Genomic DNA, 22,192 nt, shown 5'->3' with positions numbered 1-22,192 from the left:
AAGCAATAACCACCAATACTTATGAAGCAGTAAGTGCCTGCCAGCCAATGCTCTGAGTGCACCAGCTTTTCCATCCAAAATTCCTGGGCTACTTACCTAATTTCTCCATATCTCTGTTTCCTCATCTAAAAAGTGGGAATTGAACATGATTCAAGTGAGGGCAAAAGATTATTTTTTAATGTAAGTTAAAACTCAGTGAAAGATAGTATAGCTCCCTCCCATTCCATTTGTACTTGATTTTGATTTTCGCCTACCTGTTTGTCAGGCAAGGGGCTATAATTATGTCTTTGTAGTTCAACTTTGTATGGGCTAATATTTATATTTATTTCCATGTCTTAATGTTTATAATAAATGGCTGTAAACACATTTTTCAAAGTGTAAAGTGCTTAGAAATAGAAAATGTTACATGACTGATCAGTTACTATTGCTGCCTATGAGTAGAGTTTTCTGGAAGTTGAAAACTAACCTGTCATTCACACGTTTCATGGATAATCTACAAGTCCAATAATGCACAGGTGGCTGTTTTATTGCATCTTTTCACTGACCTGTCCTAATAGTATAACTGGAATTAATTTCTGCACTAAGGAATAAAAAAGTATTTTTTAAACCACACATTTATTTAACCTGTAGAAAGATTGTCAACAGGTATATTTGAATATTCCACTCCAGGTTTACTTTAAACACTATGGCTCTTCTAAGAAGTGAGTGTAAATAAAAAACAGTAGCAGCACTGATCATTTAAAGAGTCCCTGTAAAAATATGAATTGTGGGGGAATATAAATTGAGAACAGTCATTTATTAAATATATACCAGTGCCAGCCATGTGACCTGCATGCCTCTTGATTTGGAGTCCACAATAGTAAACTAAACAATGGAATGCCTGCCTTTATGAAGGTTACCCCGTATTGGGGCAGACAAACACTGGTTGTCAGACACTGTGAGGAATAAACATATAGTAAGTAAAGGATAAGACTGTAGGAGGAGGGTTCTGGTGAAGAGGAGGTGAGCCCAGGATTCTCCAAAAAGACCTAGTGAAGTGAGGAAGCAAGCCGTGTGCATGTCTGTCAAGAGGGTTTACTTGTACTGACACTTCCTCATTCTCCAGAAGCCCATGCTCGAGACCTTAAAAATAAATGGACATGTAGCAATAGACACACAGCACACCACTGAATTTGACTTTACCAACTGTATGCAAATATGTCAGGTTAGGTATACATAGAGATCCTATAAAATTCCAAGAATAACCAGAAGTCTTTGCAGGCTTGAACTGTTTGGCAGAGATATTGCATCTAAGAAATGAAAGAGACTTAGGTGAAAGTAAGTTGCCTCTTCTCTCATTGGCTTGTGACTATCAGTTACTCATCATATAAGTAGTCAGTTTGCAGTTGACTACTTGCAGTCACATACTGGGCATAGAAGAAACTAGAGATTCCACAGAGACACAGCACAAGTAAGTGATATGATTGACCTCTTTAAAGATAAGACATGCGATTGTCTTTACTCCTCACTTTAGGGTTTTATTTTTATTACTGTCATATTCTGTGTGTGACTGAGCAACTGTCTTACAACTTTTTTCCACCATTTCACTTGGATCTTGCCTCATTTGGAACCTCTCTATGTTAGTGGCAAAGTTGAAATCAAATGATAATTTCTAAAAGAAATGTAAGTATAGGAGATTTTCAAAGATCCTTAAAGTGGATTTTAACATAGGAAATACTGTCAATACCAGAGGGGAAATCCTGTCTTAATCAGGGTTTGTGAATTGTTCCGGCATTTTCTCAAGTGATATTTTCAATATGTGAAGCGATAAAGAATTCCACAGTTCTTCACTTTCCTTTTTTTAAAGTTTAGGAATTTTATTCTTCCCTGTCATCCTGTGTAAGAGTATTTATTATTATTATTATTATTATTATTATTATTATTATTATTGGAAGGAAGAGGGAAGATGGGCATGGGTGGGCAACTTTGCTGTGTCTCTGTGGAGAAGAATTGAAGACTTAACACGTCGAACATTCTTAGCATGGTGACTAGCACATAGTGAATGCTTAATAAATTTTGGCCAAAACTTTGTTGTAAGTCCTCACCACCAAGGGCAGGGGGCAAGTGAAGCTAGTGAGGCCCCTAGGGCACACGGTTTACAGGGGCGTTTACTCTCAGAGGTAGACAGATGCTGATTCTGCACTTGTACGAGACTTGAGTATCTCCTCGAGAGAAGAGCCACTTTAAGGCAAGCAAAAATAATTTTTTTCAGGTATTTTATTTGTAATATTTTGTATCCCTTTAAGGCTCATTTTGTTGAAGTGTCCCTATGAGTTGCCAAAAATTTCATTCTATCATAATTTGTTTTTGAAGATCAGTTAAGGCATTTACCTCAGGCCAGAAATTTGAACTCACAGCCCCCAAAAGATATTTCAATGATTCCCCTTGCTTTAGATTCAATGTCAGGTGACTGTTTTAAATGACTTTTGAGTTGGCCTTTGATAGAAAATTAGATAACTTGCCTTGCTAATTCAAAATTAAACAGCTGGTGTTTGATTGAAATCTATGACTTAGTTAAAAATTCTTACATTTCTCTATTTTCCTACAATTTAACTCCACTTGGCAACTTTTCAGAACTGAACTGGAAATGCTCAAGTACACTGTGAATGAGGGAAATCAGCATTCTTTACCACCATTAGTGGGTTATACAGTACTGTTATTCAATGTGAGTATGTGCAAGGAATTCTTGTGAGGACAATAACATTTCATGTGATCGCTGTCCAAATCCCACTGTTGTATTCCCAAACACTCTAGTCTATACAGTGAGAGTGCAAACATTATGTTCTATTTATCACCAGTCAGGTTAAGATGTTCACAAAGATCTGTTGGCTAAGTCACAAGTATTTAAACTATTTTATACTTAAAACTCACAGGCCTTGGCTGGTGTGACTCAGTGGTTTGAATTCTGCCATGCTAACCAAAGGGTCACTGGTTCCATTCCCAGTCAGGGCACATGCCTGGGTTGCAGGCCAGCTCCCCAGTAGGGAGTGAGTGAGAGGCAACCACACATTGATGTTTCTCTCCCTGTCTTTCTCCTTCCCTTTTTTCTAAAAATAAATAAATACAATCTTACTTTAAAAAAAACTCATAGGCATAAAATATAAAATAAAACTCACAGGCATATATAAAACTGTATCCAGAATTCCCAAGTATGTTTGAAGTTCCTTTTATTTAAGAGTAAGAGCTCACTCATATGGGTCAACACTTTCATGAATAAAATAGGATAAATAGCATTTAAGTTCTGATTGAGTTATAAAACAATTAATAATTCCTTACTTGTAAGTATTTTATTCATCGAAGTTACTCCAAAATTTGTATCCCTTATTTCGGTTACCTGATGAAATCTTTAAGGTGCACAACATAATAAGTGAACATGAATTAGCCTGCTTTGCCAGAGAGTTACGTTTGGATTGTCGTCACCTTTCTGGCACAAACACTGGAATTTTTTAGACTATTTCACTGTGCTCTTACAACAGTGTACAAAATAAAATATTGGCTTAGTTAAAATAAACTAGTTTTATTCTAATAGTTCATATTTTATCAAACTGCAACTACAATAAATTATAAAATTACTACACTGAAATGTATTATTGTTATATGAAGTAAAAAGGGCTACACACCTTGGAGAAAGAAAGAAAATACCTAAGACAGAACTTTTCAAAAATGCCATTAGTTTCCATGTGAAAGATTTATTTATGATGTGTAATTTTTTAGTGTGATTTGCTTTATTGCAATATTTGCTTTAGTGCAGCAGCCTAAAAGCAAATCCACAACTCCAAGCTATGCTTCTACAGGTTCTCATCAAAATCCCACCAGCAAGATGTATGTTTAGATAATATTATTCTAAAATGTATTGGAAAGATAATGGACTGAAGTACCTGAGGCAATTTTGAAAAAGAAGAATAAAGTAGAAGCAAGAAATCTCTTTGACTCCAAGCCTTACTGAACAGAGTAATTAATACTATCTGGTGTTGGTGGAGGTTCAAACACACAGCTCAGTGGAAGAAAATAGACAGCCCAGATACAGACCTACACAGAAATGTTCACCTGACTTTTTCCCAGTAACTCTCTTTTGTCCAACTGGTTGTTATCCTAAGTTCTTTTCTATAAGTTTTATTGTTTTTACAATACTTTTAAGTCCATGATTCTTTATCACTAATTTTGTATGAAACGTGAGACTTACAGTAGATCTAGGTTCATTGCTTTGTCTCTATATATCCAATCGTTCCATCACAATGTTCATTGTTTTTGCTCCATGTAAAAGATTTAATTTCTAAGCTAGCTTTTCATGTGTTAAAGCTAAATCTTCTTTTGCATTTAATGGGTTAATTCATTTAAGTTCATGAGTGTAAGTTTCTATAGAGGATATTTCTTAGTCATTATTCATATGCTTTTTTGAGAAACTATGTATTTTATTTTTCAGAATTCTAAGAGGGCTTTTTGTTTGCTGAGTCAGGAACTTCACACGACTTTCTCTGGAGGGGAAGGAAGGTAGTGGTTAGTTTTAGGTGTAAAGGAGATCTTTAAGTACGATCAACTTTTTAACTTCCTGTTTCTGTATCATTTCAGGAAATATATGCAGCTTTCCCTATCTACATGGGATTCTTATCACAGAATGACAGTGGAAGGACTCAGAAATGAGGCTAACAGGAAATAAGAGGGCAGCATGACACTAGAATTTGCCTAGGCCAGTCAAATCATATCTAGGTCTATAATCCACCCCGATGTTATTTCCATGTATCATGTAAAGTTGATATCTAATTAAGTGTATTTTTTCTCTTTTGTCTCAGAACCATTTTAGTCTGGTCCCCTCAGGTCCCCACTATAATTTCATGTCTATTTTGTATATCTGAGGTTCCGTTTTGAGCTGCTATGCACCCGTGTATGTCTAGTCCTGAATTGCAAGGTTTTCTACCTCTTGGTCTCTGGTAGGTCCAGTCCTTTCCTTCTGTTCTCTTCATTTGTCTTGGCTAGTTTGGTCCTTAGCATTTCTGTTTGAAATTTAGGATCAGGTGTATCTGTAGACTCTCTTAGATTTTGAATATAGACAATCATTTTGATTGCAAATGAGGACAGTTTTGTCTTTTCTTTTTCACTCCTTACCTATGTTATTTATTGTTGTCTTATCTCAGTGAGTTAACTAAGCCATCCAAGACTATGTTGAATAATAAGGGTGATAGCAGGTTTCTTGTTATTCCTGACATTAAAGAAAATGCTTCTGTTGGCTTTCCATTGTGTATGATGTTTTGCTCTGAGTTTTTTGTAGAGACTCTGTTCGGTTTAGGAAGTTCTTCTTTATTTCCAGTTTGCTAAGAGTTGTTTTATTAAAGGTTTTTTAGCACAAATGAGAAATTAATTTTATGAATTTTTTCAAAAGTATGTATTTGCATCTAATAAAAAGAGAACATGATTTTTCTCTTTTAATCTATTACTTTCACCTATTATGCAAATAGGTGTTTTGGTGTTGAAATATCTTTCATTTCTGGGATAAGCCCTATCTTGTTACTGTATCTTATTTCTTTTTATACACTACTAAATTTGAGTAGCTAATAAATTATTTAGGATATTTATGTCTTTGTTTATAAGTAAAATTAATCTGTAATATTCCTCTTTTAATTTGACTTTTTTCCATTGTTTAATTCTCTGAAACTACTTGCAGAAGACAAGGATTACATTTCCCTTGAAGTCTCAGTAAATTCACCTGCAGAGTCATCGAGGTCTTTTATCTTTCATGGGTGTAACTAATTACCAAGTTGGTTTCTTTACTGGTTATTGTTAAATGCGGGCTGTCAGTTTCTCTTTGATTTGATTGCGTTAATGTATATACCTCCTAAATTTTGCCATCAAGGGTTTAAATTCAGTGACAATAAAGTTATTTGTCGTGGTAGCTTATGATTTTTCATGATCTGCTTTATCTGCAATCCTGACCTCTGTTTTTCAAAATTTTATTTATTTATTTTTAAAGAGAGGAGAAGGGAGGGAGAAAGAGGGAGAGTGAAATATCAATGTGTGGTTGGCACACCCCATCCTGGGGAAATGGCCTGCTACCCAGGCATGTGCCCTGACTGGGAATTGAACCAATGATGCTTTCATCTGCAGGCCTGTGCTCAATCCACTGAGCTATTATAACCTCTTTTTATTTGTAATATTAATTATTTGTGATTTTTCATATATTTTTCTCTTTATCAGTTATACCAGAGGTTTCTATTTGAACTTTTAATACATTTTATAGAAATAGCTGCCAGGCCCTAATTTCCAACAATACATCCCTCCAGGGCACCCTCCACCTTGCATGTGTGATTTCGTTTTCCTTCATTTTGAAGAAGCCAAAGTCCTGCTTGGCCTCCATTTCTCAGAATGTGGGGTCCCGCTTACTGTATTCATTTCTGTTCATTTTGGCCCAGGCAAAATTTATCTTACTTTTAATCCTAACTATATTTTCTTTTTGTATTTCATTTTTTATTTTTATGTGGTTGCAGAAGGTTAGGTTTATTAAAGAAAATGATCTTGAGGATTTGAGTTCAGTCAAATCACACAAAGCCAGAGTGTCTCCTTTACTAGGGTAGGGACTGTACCTCCCTTTCTTTCACCCTCCCTCTCTCCCTTTCCATTCCTTCTTTCCTTCCTTCCTTCCTTTCTCTCTCTCTCTTTCTTTCTTTCTCCTTCCTTCCTTTCTTTCTCCCTCCCTCCCTCTCTCTCTCTCTTTCTTTCTTTCTCCTTCCTTCCTTCCTTCCTTCCTTCCTTCCTTCCTTCCTTCCTTCCTTCCTTCCTTCCTTCCTTCTTCTCTCTCTCTCTCTTTCTTTTCTTTCTCCTTCCTTCCTTCCTTCCTTCCTTCCTTCCTTCCTTCCTTCCTTCCTTCCTTCTCTCTCTCTCTTTCTTTCTTTCTCCTTCCTTCCTTCCTTCCTTCCTTCCTTCCTTCCTTCCTTCCTTCCTTCCTTCCTTCCTTCCTTCCTTTCTCTCTCTCTCTTTCTTTCTTTCTCCTTCCTTCCTTTCTTCCTTTCTTTCTCCCTCCCTCCCTCCCTCCCTCTCTCTCTCTTTCTTTCTTTCTCCCCCCTTCCTTCCTTCCTTCCTTCCTTCCTTCCTTCCTTCCTTCCTTCCTTCCTTCCTCTCTCTCTCTTTCTTTCTTTCTCCTTCCTTCCTTTCTTCCTTTCTTTCTCCCTCCCTCTCTCTCTCTTTCTTTCTTTCTCCCTCCTTCCTTCCTTCCTTCCTTCCTTCCTTCCTTCCTTCCTCTCTCTCTCTTTCTTTCTTTCTTTCTCCTTCCTTCCTTCCTTTCTTCCTTTCTTTCTCCCTCCCTCCCTCCCTCTCTCTCTCTCTTTCTCTCCTTCTCTCTCTCTCTTTCTTCCTTCCTTCCTTCCTTCCTTCCTTCCTTCCTTCTTTCTTTCTTTCTTTCTTTCTTTCTTTCTTTCTTTCTTTCTTTCTCTCTTTCTTTCTTCTTTACCTAGAAGAGTCTCCTGCAGATTATCATGAGGGCTCAGGTGATTAGTTGTCATTGTTAAGAAATCATTAGGAGCTCACTATCTATTTTTTTAGTTGTGTATTGTTTTTATTTTTTAATTTATTATTGTTCAGTTACAGTTGGGCCGCCTTTTCCCCCCCTTGCTCCCCTTTATCCTGTCTCCCCAACTCCCACAGTCAATCCCCACCATTGTCCATGCCCGTGAGTCCTCTATTCATGTTCCTTTGCTTGCCCCTTCCCCTTCTTTCCCCTGTTTACCCCCTCCCCTCTGGTCACTGCCAGCTTGTTCTTTACTTCCAAGTCTCTGGTTCTATTTGCTCATTTGATGCTTTTGTTGATTAGGTTCCACTTATAGGTGAGATCATATGGTATTTGTCTTTCACTGCCTGGCTTATTTCACTTAGCATAATCCTCTCTAGTTCCATCCATACTGTCATGAAAGGTAGGAGTTTCTTCTTTCTTTCTACTGCATAGTATTCCACTGTGTAAATATACCGTAGTTTTTTGATTCACTCATTTACTGATGGGTGGTTAGGTTGCTCCCAGCACTTGGCTATGGTAAATAATCCTGCTATGAACATTGGGGTGCATAGGTTCTTTTGTATTGGTGTTTCAGATTCTTTTTTGCTTGTTTGTTTGTTTTAGAATTCTTAGGGTATAATCCCAGCAGTGAGGTTGCTGGGTGGAAAGGCAGTTCCATGGTTAGTTATTTGAGCTAATTCCATACTGTTTTCCACAGTGGCTGTGCCAGTCTGTATTCCCACCAACAGTGTACTAGGGTTCCCTTTTCTCTACAACCCTGCCAACACTTGTTTATTGATTTATTAATGATGGCTAGTCTCATCAGTGTGAAGTGGTATCTCATTGAAGTTTTAATTTGCATCTCTCTAATGGCTAGAGAGGTCGAGCCATTTTTTCATGTGTCTATGGGTCCTCTGTATGTCCTCTTTGGAGAAGTGTCTGTTCTCTCTTGTTTTTCAACTTATACTGTATGTCAAGCACTGTATTTTACACATAATGTTTTCATTACCATTTTACAGCTGAGGAGACTAAACCTAAGAACAGGTGACATGCTTAAGACCATTCAGGTAGTAAGTGGAAAGGGTGACTCCACAACCATACCTTCCCTTCGCCCTTGAACTTGTTTTTTGCTGCATCCCTTGGTGGAGGCTGGGATATATTTTACTTCCATACTTTTAGTCCATCATTCTTATGAAATACATTCTTCAATTCAGTGAAATTGTTGTTACAGGTACAGTGCTAAATGCAATAAGAGGGAAAAGTATATTATTTTAGGTACTATCTTCTATACTTATCTTTGTTGTAAATTTCCTTATCTATTTGCATTGGCCATAGAAACATTTACTTGAAATTCCTAATGTTAGTTTTTATGCAAAAGGTTTATAAAATATAAAAAGGATTTTTAAAATCAGTAAATATCTCCAACTGCATTTACCCTTACTCCTTATTTATGTTATTTTATTTTATTTTTTGGTTATAAAAATGTGCACATATATCCTGAAAAACAAAAGTCTTTCAGTTGGGGATTTGTAGATGTAGAAATCAAGGAAACACATTTTTGTTCGGCAGAAAATATAATTTTACGAGTAAATGCAAGAATGTGCTATGCAAGTACAGCATCATTAATGAGTTCTTACTGTTGAAAGGATGTTCTGGAAAGCAAGATAAGCATTTGTCAGATGTTGATGGGCCTGTGCCAAATCTTAGATTTAAAGGTATATTTGCAGAGAAATGTAGATAACTACCAATCTATGCCAAGAGTTTTAAAATATCTTCTTTACTTGAGTGAAATACAATGTAAAATTGCATTATATTGCAAATTAACAATGAGCAACCCCTTTGTTTTCATGCAGAATTCAGGAGTTAGACTTTGATATTTGTGTGGCATTTGACCAAATGAGAAAAATTATATGTTTAAATGTTAATGTTGACCTTAATGGACATGTATGAATCTATATATACATAAACCGTTTACAAAAAAAATGTGTAACTTCTTTATTGCCTTGGAACTATTTACCTGTGACAACAAAAGTCAATTTCTTTTTTAAAATATATTTTATCATTCAGGCTATTCCAGTTGTCCTAATCTTTCCCCTTTTGCCCCCCTCTCCATGAGCCCCGCCCCCACTCCCTCAGGCAGTCTCCACACCATTTTCTATGTCCATGGGTCATGCATATATAGTCACAAAAGTCAGTTTTAAAAAGTATGTAAAATGCTTTTCAAATAGAAACTACAACAAAGAATGACACTTGTCACACACTGAAGATTCATGGGGGAGGGGTTGAGATTTAAAGCACAGACGAAGGAGCTGTAATGTCTACACTTTTTACTTCCTAGATAAGAATTTATTACAATTACATAAAATCTTTATTTTTCAGAAGGAAATCTACTAATTCGCATTTTTAATTTATATCTTTGTACTCATATCTTTTCCATTATTTACTTTGAAGCCCAGCATTTCTAAGAGACTTGAAAATATTCTCATTGTAGTGATGGGTAATTCATTAGTTCCCGACTTTGAGCTTCCTGTATGCGTGCTTACTTCCTGAAGGGATTTAGGGCTGTAAATCTTGGAATACTTGTTAGTTTAGTCCAGTGAATTCTTCTCTCTTTGAGAACACTCCCTCACATATTGATATGTGTGGCATGTACCACATTTTGCTTGGGTGGGGACTGGACTGGCTAATGGGAGTGGGACAGGGCACAGGATGACTAGAGTGACACTTTCTAACAAGGAGCACCACCTCCAGTCCACCACATCTGCACACGGAGGACCTGGACCCAGGGAAACGGACTCCATAGGAATCACCATCATCCCTACTTCCTGTATCCCGAGCGGGTCTAGATAGGCAACCAGACAGTTTTTTCTCTCTATCTGTCCACAGATAGATACCACGAATGCATAAACTTGAAATATGAACTTGGTAAGCTAGATTTTTATAATTTGTGTTTGACCTTTTATGTGCTGTGATTTCAGATGGAACTTTAAGGCTTGAGCTCAACTTTTCTTTTTATCTAATATTCTATTAATATACTTGAAGACTTCCTTAGTAGAGAATAAAATATTTAAATTTGCTGCTTTAAATAATTGATTTATGATTTTATCTGATGTTATTTATGATTCTTATTTATGAAATTACTATAATTATATTTATTTTTAGTGTGTTGTATTCACAGTGTTTATTCTCACTATAGAACCAGTTCAAAATTATTATTAATAGCTAGTAATTACTAAGTGTTTAGCATTGTTCTAAATGCTTTACATGTATTACCTCTTTTTTTAATTTTTATTTTATTGATTATGCCATTACATTTGTTCTATTCCCCCCTTCATTCCCCTCCATGCAGCACCCCCCTACCCCCACCATTCCCCCCCTTTAGTTTATGACCATGTGTCTCAAGTTCTTTAAATTCTGTATTTCCCATACTATGCTTGCCCTCCCTCTATCTATTTTCTATCTACTGTCTATGCTACTTATTTTCTGTACCTTCTCCCCCCTTCTCCTCCTCCCACTCCCCTGTTGCTAACCCTCCATGTGATCTTCATTTCTATGGTCCTGCTCCTGATCTAGCTGTCCTTTCAGTTTGCTTTTGTTTTAGGTGTGGTTGTTAATATCTATGAGTTTGCTGTCCTTTCACTGTTCATATTTTTTATCTTCTTTTTCTTAGATAAGTCCCTTTAACATTTCATATAGTAAGGGCTTGGTGATGATGAACTCCTTGAATCTGATCTTATCTGAGAAGCACTTTATCTGCCCTTCCATTCTAAATGAAAGCTTTGCTGGATGGAGTAATCTTGGTTATAGGTGTCTGGATTTCATCACTTGGAATACTTCTTTCCAGCCCCTTCTTGCCTGTAAGGTCTCTGTTGAGAAATCCTCTGACAGTCTGATGGGAACTCCTTTGTAGGTGACTGTCCCCTTATCTCTTGCTGCTTCTAGGATTCTCTCTTTCATTTTAATCTTGGCTAATGTAATGATGATGTGCCTTGGTGTGTTTCTTCTTGGGTCCAACTTCTTTGGGATTCTCTGAGCTTCCTGGGTTTCCTGGAAGTCTATTTTCTTTGCCAGATTGGAGAAATTCTCCTTTATTATTTGTTCAAATAAGTTTTCCACTGGTGGCTGTTCCTTTCCCCCTTCTGGTACCCCTATAATTCAGGTGTTGGAATGTTTAAAGATGTGCTGGAGGTTTCTAAGCCTCTCCTCATTTTTTTGAATTTGTGTTTCTTCATATTTTTCTGTTTGGTCATTTTTTTCCTTCCTTTCAGTTCACTCCCTTGATTTGAGTCCCAGTTTTTTTTTTTCCATCACTACTGGTTTTCTGTGCAATTCCCTTCATTTCAATTAGTTTAGCCTCATGTGTTCCTCTAATTCGTGACTAAAATCAAGCAGTTCTGTGAGCATCCTGATCCCCAGTGTTTTGAACTGTGCATCTGAAAGTTTTTTTATTTCTTCATCGCTTAGAGTTATGGGCTCTGGGGCTTTGAGTTCTTCCTGAGCCATTTTTGGTCTGTTCACGCCCATTAAGTATGAGGTGCGGAGCCTTAGATGTTCAGCAGGGTGGGGCCACCCAGGTTGCTAGGTCATGACGCTGTATGTGGGGGCGGGGTCAGAGCCGGGAAATGGTGGCCCCCTCTGTTGCCTCCTGCTGCTCAGGCCTGCTCGGTCCCATCTCACTGTCCACTCCCTCGCTGGTCTATCTGCACAGGAATGCGCGACCACAGTCAACCCGCCACCCTATGCCCTCACTGGGTCACCGGTCACTCACTGGGCCACTCACTGGGTCCACCCATTGCAACCCCACGCCTGGGATCTGTGCCTGAGTTCGTCTGACGGAGTTTTCTTGTGCTACCCCGCTCTGCCAGCTGCTGGCTTCGCCCCTCTTACCGGTCAGGCTGAAGAATTCGTTGTTATCAGACTTCCAAAAAGTTCAATTTTCTGTGTTCTGGCTGTGTTTTCTGTTGCTAATATTTTGTTGTCTCTGAACTTGGTTGTGTGAGAAAGCATGGCGTCTCCACCCATGCCTCCATCTTGGCAGAAGTCCATGTATTACCTCTTTAAGTCCCCAAATCCATACTAGTATCTTTACCTATAAAAAGTGGAGTTGAAAATTCAATAAAATTTTTTTAACTAGACCAAAAATACGTAACAACTAATGGAAGAACTGAATTTCAAATAAAAATGTTTTTTCTCAGTTGCCTAATTATTACAAAATCACTGTAAATCTACTAGTAGTGATTAAAAAGAATTAATTGTTTAACAGCAATGGAAATGACATTATGCAAGTCACATAACATTCACAAAATTAAAATGACCTACATCTAGCCAATATAGCCAGTATTAGAAAACTCTATGAAATATAGAGAAACTTTGCTTTCTTTTGCCCTTGCTCCTCTAAGGAGGAAGTGGAGAAATATGTTCAGCATTGCCCCATTCCGACAGAGGTCCCTAAAACAGGGCATATTTGCATGGTGCAAGCAACCCGATTGAACCTGAAGCATGGATCAGTGAGAAAGAAAAGAAAGTGATATTTCCCTGAGCCCTCGATTCCTAGAGGGGAAAGCCATGGATGAGGACAGAGAGGGAGTCACAGGTTGGCATGGCTGGCTCATATTCCTGTCCCATGAACCTTGTGATCCTTACCCAGCTGCCCTCACAAACTCAGCTGTGTCAGCAGAGCAAACAACAAACCAAATGTCAAACACCATCCATTATAAGTAACTATAAGCATGACAAAAACATCTTAAAATAAAAAATTTTGACTCTATCCTTTTAAGGTTAGTGTGCACATACCCTCCTACTGAGAAGCCTTTTTATAAATAAAATTTGAATTTGTTATTTCACTGGAATGTTCCAGCTAGTTCTTAAAAAGAGAGTCACAATCTTCTTTCAAGTCATTCCCATATGCTATTACAATGGTGATTTATAATTCTGGTTTTAAAATACCTTCTAATGTCTGCAGTTATCTCAAAAGATGCCATAAACTTTTCAAAATGTTCCCAAACAAAAATGCTGAAACATCTCTAGAGGGATGTAAAAATAACGTATCCACTTTTCTCTTTCCAGAATTATATAATGCCAAGCTATAAACTCACGTATTTTAATATGAGGGGGAGAGCTGAAATTATTCGTTACATATTTGCATATTTGGATGTAAAATATGAAGACCACAGAATAGAACAAGCGGATTGGCCTGAAATCAAACCAAGTAAGTAGCACAAATAATAGTTGATAAAAATGTAGGGAAAATATGTTTTCAGAATGTTTACTTTCCTCAGGTAAATGAAAAAAATTAAGGATTTTAATGTCACATAGCTTTATATTGAGAAACAGCAGTTCAGGCAAGTTAAATAAATGCTATAAGGCCCAGAAAATTTCGTGTTAGAGATAAAAATACAAACATTGCAGAAAGAGAATATAAAGATCTATCTTTATATGAATAAAGATGAAGTTTTGTCATAAGAGCTGAAATGGGGGAATACCAAAGTCAATATTCTTGGCAACTGGAGTGGATGGGGTTTTTACTAATATTTATATAATGTTTTGTCAGTGGTCAGATGTGCTGCTCCAGCAGAAAACCAACTCAAAATGGCTTAAATAATAAGGAAATGAATTGTATCACATAACTGAAAATCCAGAAGTAGAACAGGTTTCAAAGGATGGCTGTAACCGTTTTCCCCCTCTGGGTATTGGCTGCCTCATGGGCCTGCTGCAGTGTGTGGGCTGCAGCCCCGGCAGCAGAACCCTGAACAGCAGTGATAAGAGGATACAGGAGGAAGAGTAAGAGAGAAAACTACTTTCATTAATGTCTCCAGAAGAATGAAGAAAAAACTTTTCTAGAGGACCTCAGCTAATTTCTCATGTCTCACTTGGCTCATACTGAGACACATGTCCATTTCTGAATCAGTCATTGGCAAAGGGGATGGGAAGAACCTTAGAACCCTCTAGTTCCCCACTGAGTTGGGGATGGAATCAATTTTTATGAGGCATGTGACTATATGAAAGAGGGTGGATATGCAAACAAAACTGGGATCTGCTTGATGAGAGAAAAGAACAAATGGGCAAATCAGGCTGGTAACCCAATTAAACCATTCTACTTAGTGCTCAGGACAATGAGGAAGAATTGGAGCTATCATTACACTGAACAAACAACAGTGTGTGTTCTCAGGAAGCTGTAAGTCATCTGTTAGCTATGTTACATAGAAATACTAACTAAATATTAATGATATGCATGTAAAATCCACATATTTCTGACTGGATTGTTATAAAATCACATAGAGATGAAGATAAAGAAAACAACTATTGAGTACTTGAAGATTATCTGGCACTTGGTAGATACTCTACAGACTCAACTTCATCTAATTTCTCTAGCATTTCTACATGGAATGCATTGTTATTTCTGTTTCATAGTTGGGATAACTATAAGCACATGTAGTTTAGGTAATTTTTCCAAGGTCACAACCTTAGCAAGGTAGAGTTGATTTTTAAACACCAGTCAATTTGATACTAGGGCCCAAGTTTCTTGCACTTGTAGATAATCCCAACAACAATAATACCATGACAAATGCTATATTAGCAATAAATATTTCTACATTCCCTTTGGAAGCATGAGTTCCTTAAAAGTCATTGCCTCTGTATCACTTTTTTCTTATAGAGAATTCTTCTCTGCTAGGATAGAATATTTTATTTTCTGTTTTCATGAAAGTTTGTTATTAGTGTCCAAATATTTCTTCCAATATCAGAATTTTTATGTAGGGTTTTTAACTCTGTGAACATAATTAAGTCAAGATGGTTTTCAAGTTGTGGAAATAATGCATGTAACAAATTACCCATTTTATTTATTTATTTGTTTGTTTGTTTATTTATTTATTTTAGTTTTTATTTATTTGTTTTTAGAGAGAGGGGAAGGGAAGGGAAGGAGAAAGAGAGGGAGAAAAACATCACTGTGTGGTTGCCTCTCATATGGCCCCCAGTGGGGACCTAAACCAAAACCCAGGCATGTGCCCTGACTGGAAGTTGAACCAGTGACCCTTTGGTTTGCAGGCCTGCACTCAATCCACTGAGCTACACTAGCCAGGACCAAATTACACATTTTAGATATAGGGTTTTAGAATGCCTTATATCCTATTTTACCTTAACTTTTCCTTATGTTATTGAAAATAGAATCGCTGCATTTTGTTAATATTTTTATAAAAGTGAAAGGAATCTTAAAGTTTGTGATGGCTATGTTATAGTTTCAAATAACAGCAACCCAACACAAAAATAGTTGAAATAGAATAAAAATTTGTATTTTTTGCATATCTCTCAATTATATACAGTGTAATTTAATTTTTTCAAATATATGTGGGAAAGCAATTAAATACTAAAATGGTTATAATTATGTGGTATGCTATTTCATTTATCTTTAATATAGAATTTTTCTATGTTACTTTCTGACAAAAATATGTTTAGATTACAAAACAAAGACTTACAGATAAAATATTAATATGATGTCTGCTATGAGTCTGTCCTATATTTGTATAAATATGTTTACTGCCTTACTCTATAGTTTAAATAGTCCCTCATCAAAAAATGATTTGATTTTTTATTATTTATTTATCGTAATACTGTATTGCTTGTGCTACCACAGTTGTCCCATTTTTCCTCCTTTGACCCTCTCTACCCAGCCCACCCTCCACTTCCTCAGTCAATGCCCACACTGTTGTCTGTGTCCATGGGTCCTTCGTGGATGTTCTTTGACCAGTCCCTTCATATTCTTTTAGTCAGTCCTCACCTCCACACTTCTCTCTTGACGGCTATCAGTCTGTTCCATGTTTCCATGCCTCAAGTTCTATTTTACTCATTAGTCTATTTTGTTCATTAGATTCCTCTTTTAAGTGAGATGATAGAGTATTGTCTTTCACTGACTGACTTTTTTCACTTAGCATAATAGTCTCCAGTTCCATCCATGCTGTTGCAAAAGTCAGAAATTCCTTCTTGTTTTCTGTTGCATAGTATTCCATTGTGTAAATACACCCCTGGTTTTTTATCCACTCCTCTACTTATGGGCACTTGGGTTGTTTCCAAATCTGACTATTGTAAATAGCATTGCTATGAACACAAGGGTGCATAAATTGTTCTGAACTGGTGTTTTGGCATTCTTAGTGTATATTCCCATGAGCGGAATTGCTGGGTCAATACAAAACATGATTTTCTACATCATAACTCGACATAAGTCAAACTCTCCATGTTACTCAGACTATGGCTTTAAAGAATAATTAATGTGACCCTTGATTAAGGCCTGAAAATTAATGAAGCATTAAAAAGAAAGGTTTTTTAAAGAAATTAAATAAGCATATATAAGTATATGAAATAATATGTGATATAATATAGAGTTTCACTGTAAACCTGGGCTTTAAACCTGGTTCTGTAATTAACTTTATAGTAGGTCTTCTAACAAACAACTCTATTTTTTAAAACTTAAAAAAATGTAAAGATTTTATTAGCAGGTGCTTATGTCCCATTTAGAATAAATATTCTTCAAGAATTCCATTATTTTAAGCAACTCTACCTCAGTTGGTTAGAGTGTTGTCTTGACACCCCCAGATTGTAGGTTCTATCCCCGGTCAGGGCACATACAAAAATCAACTAATAAATGCATAAATAAGTGGAACAGCAAATCAATGTCTCTCTCTCTCTCCCTCTCTTTCTCCTCTCTTTCTCTCCCCTTCCTCTCTCTCTCTAAAAAATCAATAAGTACAAATTTTTTAAAAATAAAATTATGCTTTGTTTTCACAATTATCAGTAAACAATGAAAGTATTTTAACTTTTTATTTTATTATGAAAGTTGATTATTTGCTTGTTTTTATTTTAAGCTCTTCCATTTGGCAAAATCCCCATTTTGAAAGTCGATGGAGTTTATCTTCACCAGAGCCTAGCAATAGCAAGATACTTGACCAAAAACACAGGTAACATGTTTATTGTGTTTTAGGATTTTTATAACAGATATTATATATATATATATATATATATATCCAGTATTCATTAAGTAACTTTATTATTGAACAGTAGTGCAAAGAAGAATGAACTCAATGCTACAGAAGTATGCATGTACCATATGTCCTGATTTAACTTTCTTTTCTTTTTCTTCTTTGTGCTTCAACACAGTTTATTTCTCCTCTAATTGAGGCATTAACTTTGAAAAAAACATTGATTAGAATATAAGCAAGTGATGTCTCTGGAAGTAGAAAGGAATCTTACTAAGAAAGTAAGTTTCAGGAGATAAAAGCAATCTTTAGTTTATAAAGTGAGTTTTCCATTCCATCCCTGAAGGGCTTGCCTGTTTTTGAGAAAGAACACCAAAACACTTTTGTTTGGGCAAAAACATGCCCTCTGTCAGCTGGAGCTGAGTGACAGAAGCAGCCTACATGGGTAGCTTCTCCATCTGGCCAAGTCCCACCTCCCAGGGCTGAGCACGGACACGTGGTGTTTACTGACAGCTAGGAGAATCTTCATCACTCTGTGTGCCGTTCCCATGAGCTCCCTTGCCTGTCAGTTATTGCCCATCTTACTCATAGATGGGAACTAAGGAGTCCCTTCTTGAAAAGATATAAAAGATGTCCATATGGAGAGAACTCAGATAGTAACATAACTTGTATAAGGATGTGAAATCTGTTCCAAATAGTCCTTGTGGAAGTATCTCTTCCTTATTCTTTTTGTCTCTGAGTGTAATTTGCACCGCTTGGTGGGTGGGAGGGGAGGGCGTTGCTCTTCTAGTGCCACCTTGCTGTTCACCACGGAGGTAACACGGATCCAATTGGTTCAAATCCACATTATGGTTTCTATATCTTTTTTCATGATTTTGAGTATCCTTATAATCATTACTCTAAACTTTCTATCTGATAAATTGCTTGTCCCCATTTCATCTAGTTCTTCTGAAAAAATCTTTTGCTCTTTTGTTTGGAATCTGTTTCTTTGTCTTTCCACTTTGGCTGTTTTTTTTTTTAAATTTTATTTGTTTCTATGTATTAGGTCGATTGTAAAGGCCCTGGTGCAGGTCCTTTTCAGAGGACGTTTGTGACTGGCCCTGGGCAACCTGTTTGAATCTATCAAGGATCCACAGTGTGTGCCTCCCTCTGCTGGGCCTGTTTGTGTGCAGAAAGAACCTGGCTGCACACTAAGATTGGCTTTTACCAGCCCCTGCTCCAGGGGAGGGTCAGCTAAAGTCTCAGAGATCCACCTTAGTTGTTTATCAGTGATATAGCCCTAAACTGTAATCGACAGCCTGGTAAACTCCACAGTGTGGGACAGAATAGTCCCTGGGATTATTGCTTCCCTTCAGGTGGGTGCCACTTGGAGAGGAGTGCTCTGCCTGAGAAAGGCGGCCTCCGCAGTGTGGGGAATGACTCAGCACCGGAAACCTGGCAGCTGTTCCTCCAGTTCTGTCCCCAGAGCCACCAGCCCCAGACTCTCCTCATACGTCTCTAGTCCACTCTGCTCCCGACTCTGGCAGAGCCCAGGATAAGTGGTTGCAAACAAAATTTTGTGCACTGGCTTTAAGAGGCTCTCTTAGTCTCCAGCCATCTCTCCCTGGCAGACAGAAACCCTGCTGTCTTTCTTGGCTGGATGGTCTCTGAGTTCCTTTCCTGGCTGTGCTGCTGTAGGTTGGGGAGCCCAGCTTGGGGTATAGACCCCACATTTCTCAAGGGATCCCTCTGGCCACTAAAATATTCCTTGGGCACCTTTTTGTCTCTGTGTGATCTTTCAGAGGTTTCTTCATCTTATTTTTAAATAAAAATTATTAAATTAAAATTCTTTAAATTCTATGACTAATCTATTAACAAGTAGTAAGAATCTACTTAAAATTCAAAGATAGCAATTGCCATATTTCTACATAGGGAGCATATATGTTATTCTACACAATTGCATGAATGTATCAAGTATTGGTCATTTAATAAGACAAGACCTAGTCATCTCTTCTTGTCCTTACTCTCTAAAGTCTAAATCATATAGGTTAATGTGGATCATCTTGGAGATGTGTGAAGCCAGTTTTACTTTTTTCTCATCTTGGTTTCTGGCCTTGAGACTGTACCAAAATTTTTCTCCTTTCTTTCCAGATTTCCTCCTGAATCTCTTCTAATCCTCTATTTCCCACTCTTCCCCTTCTGCTCCCCACCTCCCTTCCCACTAATTTCATCTAGGCCCATTTTCTTCTTCTCCTTTTCCTTCAGGCCACCTAATGCCATATTTTAACTCCTAATTCTAGCCATCAGTATCTTGATCAGCAGAGTTTACTTTATTAGGAGTTGTTTTTGAAATGTGGGTGACTGGGAAAGCATCATAGTGTCTTTGAAGTTAATATGATCTTGAGTGCCTGCTTAGTTCAAAGCCCGTGCTAAAGACTAGGAGAGGAGACATTATGTTTGCTCTGTCTATCACTGGTTATAAGGCTTCTCTCCAGCTAGTGTTTAGTTGGTTACTCAGGATAACTTCTCTGCAATTTAGTTGCAATTCCACATTACAATTGGTCCTGGGAGGAGGTTAGTGGAGCTTCCACTTACTCATCCGCCATCTTGGATCTCTGTCCTGATTTAACTTCCCATGAGTTTCCTAGACAATTAATTTTATTTTATATCGCCCACTTCCCTTCCTGCCACACACCTCCTTGCTCCCAAAGTTTTACTGGAAGTAAAACTTCCAGTTTTACTTTCAGCTGGAAGTAGCTGAAAAATTGGACAAGTATGTCTGAAACTGTTCTTGCTAGCATATGGATCATAAGTGGATCAAAGATGATTAACAGGAAATGTATAAGGTATATAAAGTTTGAAATTCTTTAGACCATTTAAATCATGTACTCAAAGTTCTTCATCCTAATCACACTGAAAAAAATGGAAGAGGCTGTTTGCTTTGCTTCCAGCGTTGATAAAGAGAAATGGAACTGTTAGTTCTGGTCTTTGCCTGAAGCCCTTCCTCCCACCCTACATTCTTTTGTCTTCCCAGGCCCTAACATTGTTTTTGAGGAAAAAGCTACATTTGGCTTCTTTTAAAGTCTTCTTTTCCTAATCAGTCTACAGAATCGCCGTGCCCTGATTCCAGGCCTATAACCCCGCAGCCCTGCTGCAGCTGCTGTGATCCAAGCCACAGACACACGTTTGGCTCACAAGTAAAACAGGTCATAATTACTGGGCCTTTACTTCCAAACCAAAGTAATGCGTGTATGTTAAAAATAAAAAATTTCTATGCGCTAACACATATTTCAACGAATTAAATTCTTTGGAAGTGTAGAAGACATGGAGCTTACTTCTGACTTTATGGAAATTTGACTTTGAAATGAAAATGACATGTGAATTGAGCATAAAGGATACCTAGAATTTCAAAAGGAAGACTTGGGCTTGGGAAGTGTTTCTCAAAATTTATATGTGTCAGGATAACCTGGGGGCTCCTAAAACACAGGATGCTCTCCCCTGACTTCAGAGGTTGTGATTCAGTAGTCCCAGGGTGGGGCCCCACCGTTCGCACTCCTAACAGTTTTCTCCGTGATGCTGATGCACATAATGCAGCTGGTCCATGGACTTCTCTTTGAGAATCTCTGGGTTAGAACATTCCAAGCAGAGAGAAAATGGCATAAGACGAAGAACACTTTAAATTTGCAGAATGGAGTAGCAGAAAGAGGTAGAAAAATAGATTGGGATCTGGTAAGAAATATTCAGAGTATGGATGTCATTTTTAAGCAATTGTATGTTTTTTAAATTGAGACATATCTAGCATTTAATATTATATTAGTTTCAGGTATATAATATAATGATTCTATAAATTTATATATTGATAAATGATCTCCATAATAAATATAGTTAACATCCATCACCACACATAGTTACAAATATTTCTTATGGGACTTGTTGAAGGAAGTTCAGTGGCCAAAAGGATACACAGCACACTATCCAAAAGGAGGCTGAGCCAATGGTCCTGGGCTTTAGGACTAAGTGTTGATAAGGACTCATCTGCATAAAATTGATAGCCAAAGCCTTGAGCATAGAAGTGAATGTATGGATGAAAACAGGTGAAGAGAATCCATGATGTATTTGGAAGAACTTTCCAAAGTCAGAAGGTCAGCCTCTGAGTATCACATACACAAAATACAGAGAGTTTATAGAAGGACTGTAAGACACTAAAGCATTTCTTTCCCTTTAATAGCTTTGCTGAGGTGTGATTTACATATTATTTACTCATTGTCAGTGTACACTTCCTTGATTTTTAGTAAATATACACAATTGTACAGAAGCAATCTATTTTAAGTTCTTCCACAGTGAAGGGTTTTAAATTGACACCAGTGAGAAAATATTTAGGATGACCAATGATTTCCTAGCGCAGTGATGATTAATGAATGGCAAGAAAGAAAAAAACACTTCTATTATTTTAAATGTATAGTTTCTAGAAACAAATGTTCTTCACGAAAATTGTCTGCAAAAATGAAAATAATTATTTTTTTTACAAAATAAATGAAGAGATATATATATATATACAGGTTATTTATCTTGGTATTTCTTGTATTTTCGAAAGATTGGAAGCAACCTAATCAGTGGGAGGTAAATAAATTGTAGCACTTCTACATGGAATCACATGGAGCCAATGAAATAGCAAGGACGGCCTTAAGTAACTTGTAAAAAAAAAATCTCTAGGAAAAATGGGAGAGGTACA

At 37.1% G+C, this 22,192-nt stretch overlaps 1 protein-coding gene across 2 annotated transcripts in view; it reads left to right on the top strand.

The window, feature by feature from the left end:
* HPGDS (hematopoietic prostaglandin D synthase) overlaps positions 1–22,192 on the top strand; it is a 106,319-nt gene that overhangs the window by 67,767 nt on the left and 16,360 nt on the right. The window contains exons 1-3 of one of the 2 annotated variants that reach the window (XM_037140068.2): positions 1,363–1,450; positions 13,583–13,724; positions 17,371–17,463. In XM_037140068.2, the coding sequence (XP_036995963.1) occupies positions 13,592–13,724; positions 17,371–17,463 (226 nt within the window). In that variant the 5' untranslated portion in view covers positions 1,363–1,450; positions 13,583–13,591. Of the gene's footprint in view, positions 1–1,362; positions 1,451–13,582; positions 13,725–17,370; positions 17,464–22,192 lie in introns of those variants that run through there. The other variant, XM_053666320.1, reaches the window with a different exon arrangement.

Source organism: Artibeus jamaicensis, unplaced genomic scaffold, assembly GCF_021234435.1.
Source record: "Artibeus jamaicensis isolate MK-2021 breed Jamaican fruit bat unplaced genomic scaffold, CSHL_Jam_final contig_452, whole genome shotgun sequence".
Taxonomy (NCBI): domain Eukaryota; kingdom Metazoa; phylum Chordata; class Mammalia; order Chiroptera; family Phyllostomidae; genus Artibeus; species Artibeus jamaicensis.
This window is presented reverse-complemented; position numbering and strand designations above follow the sequence as displayed.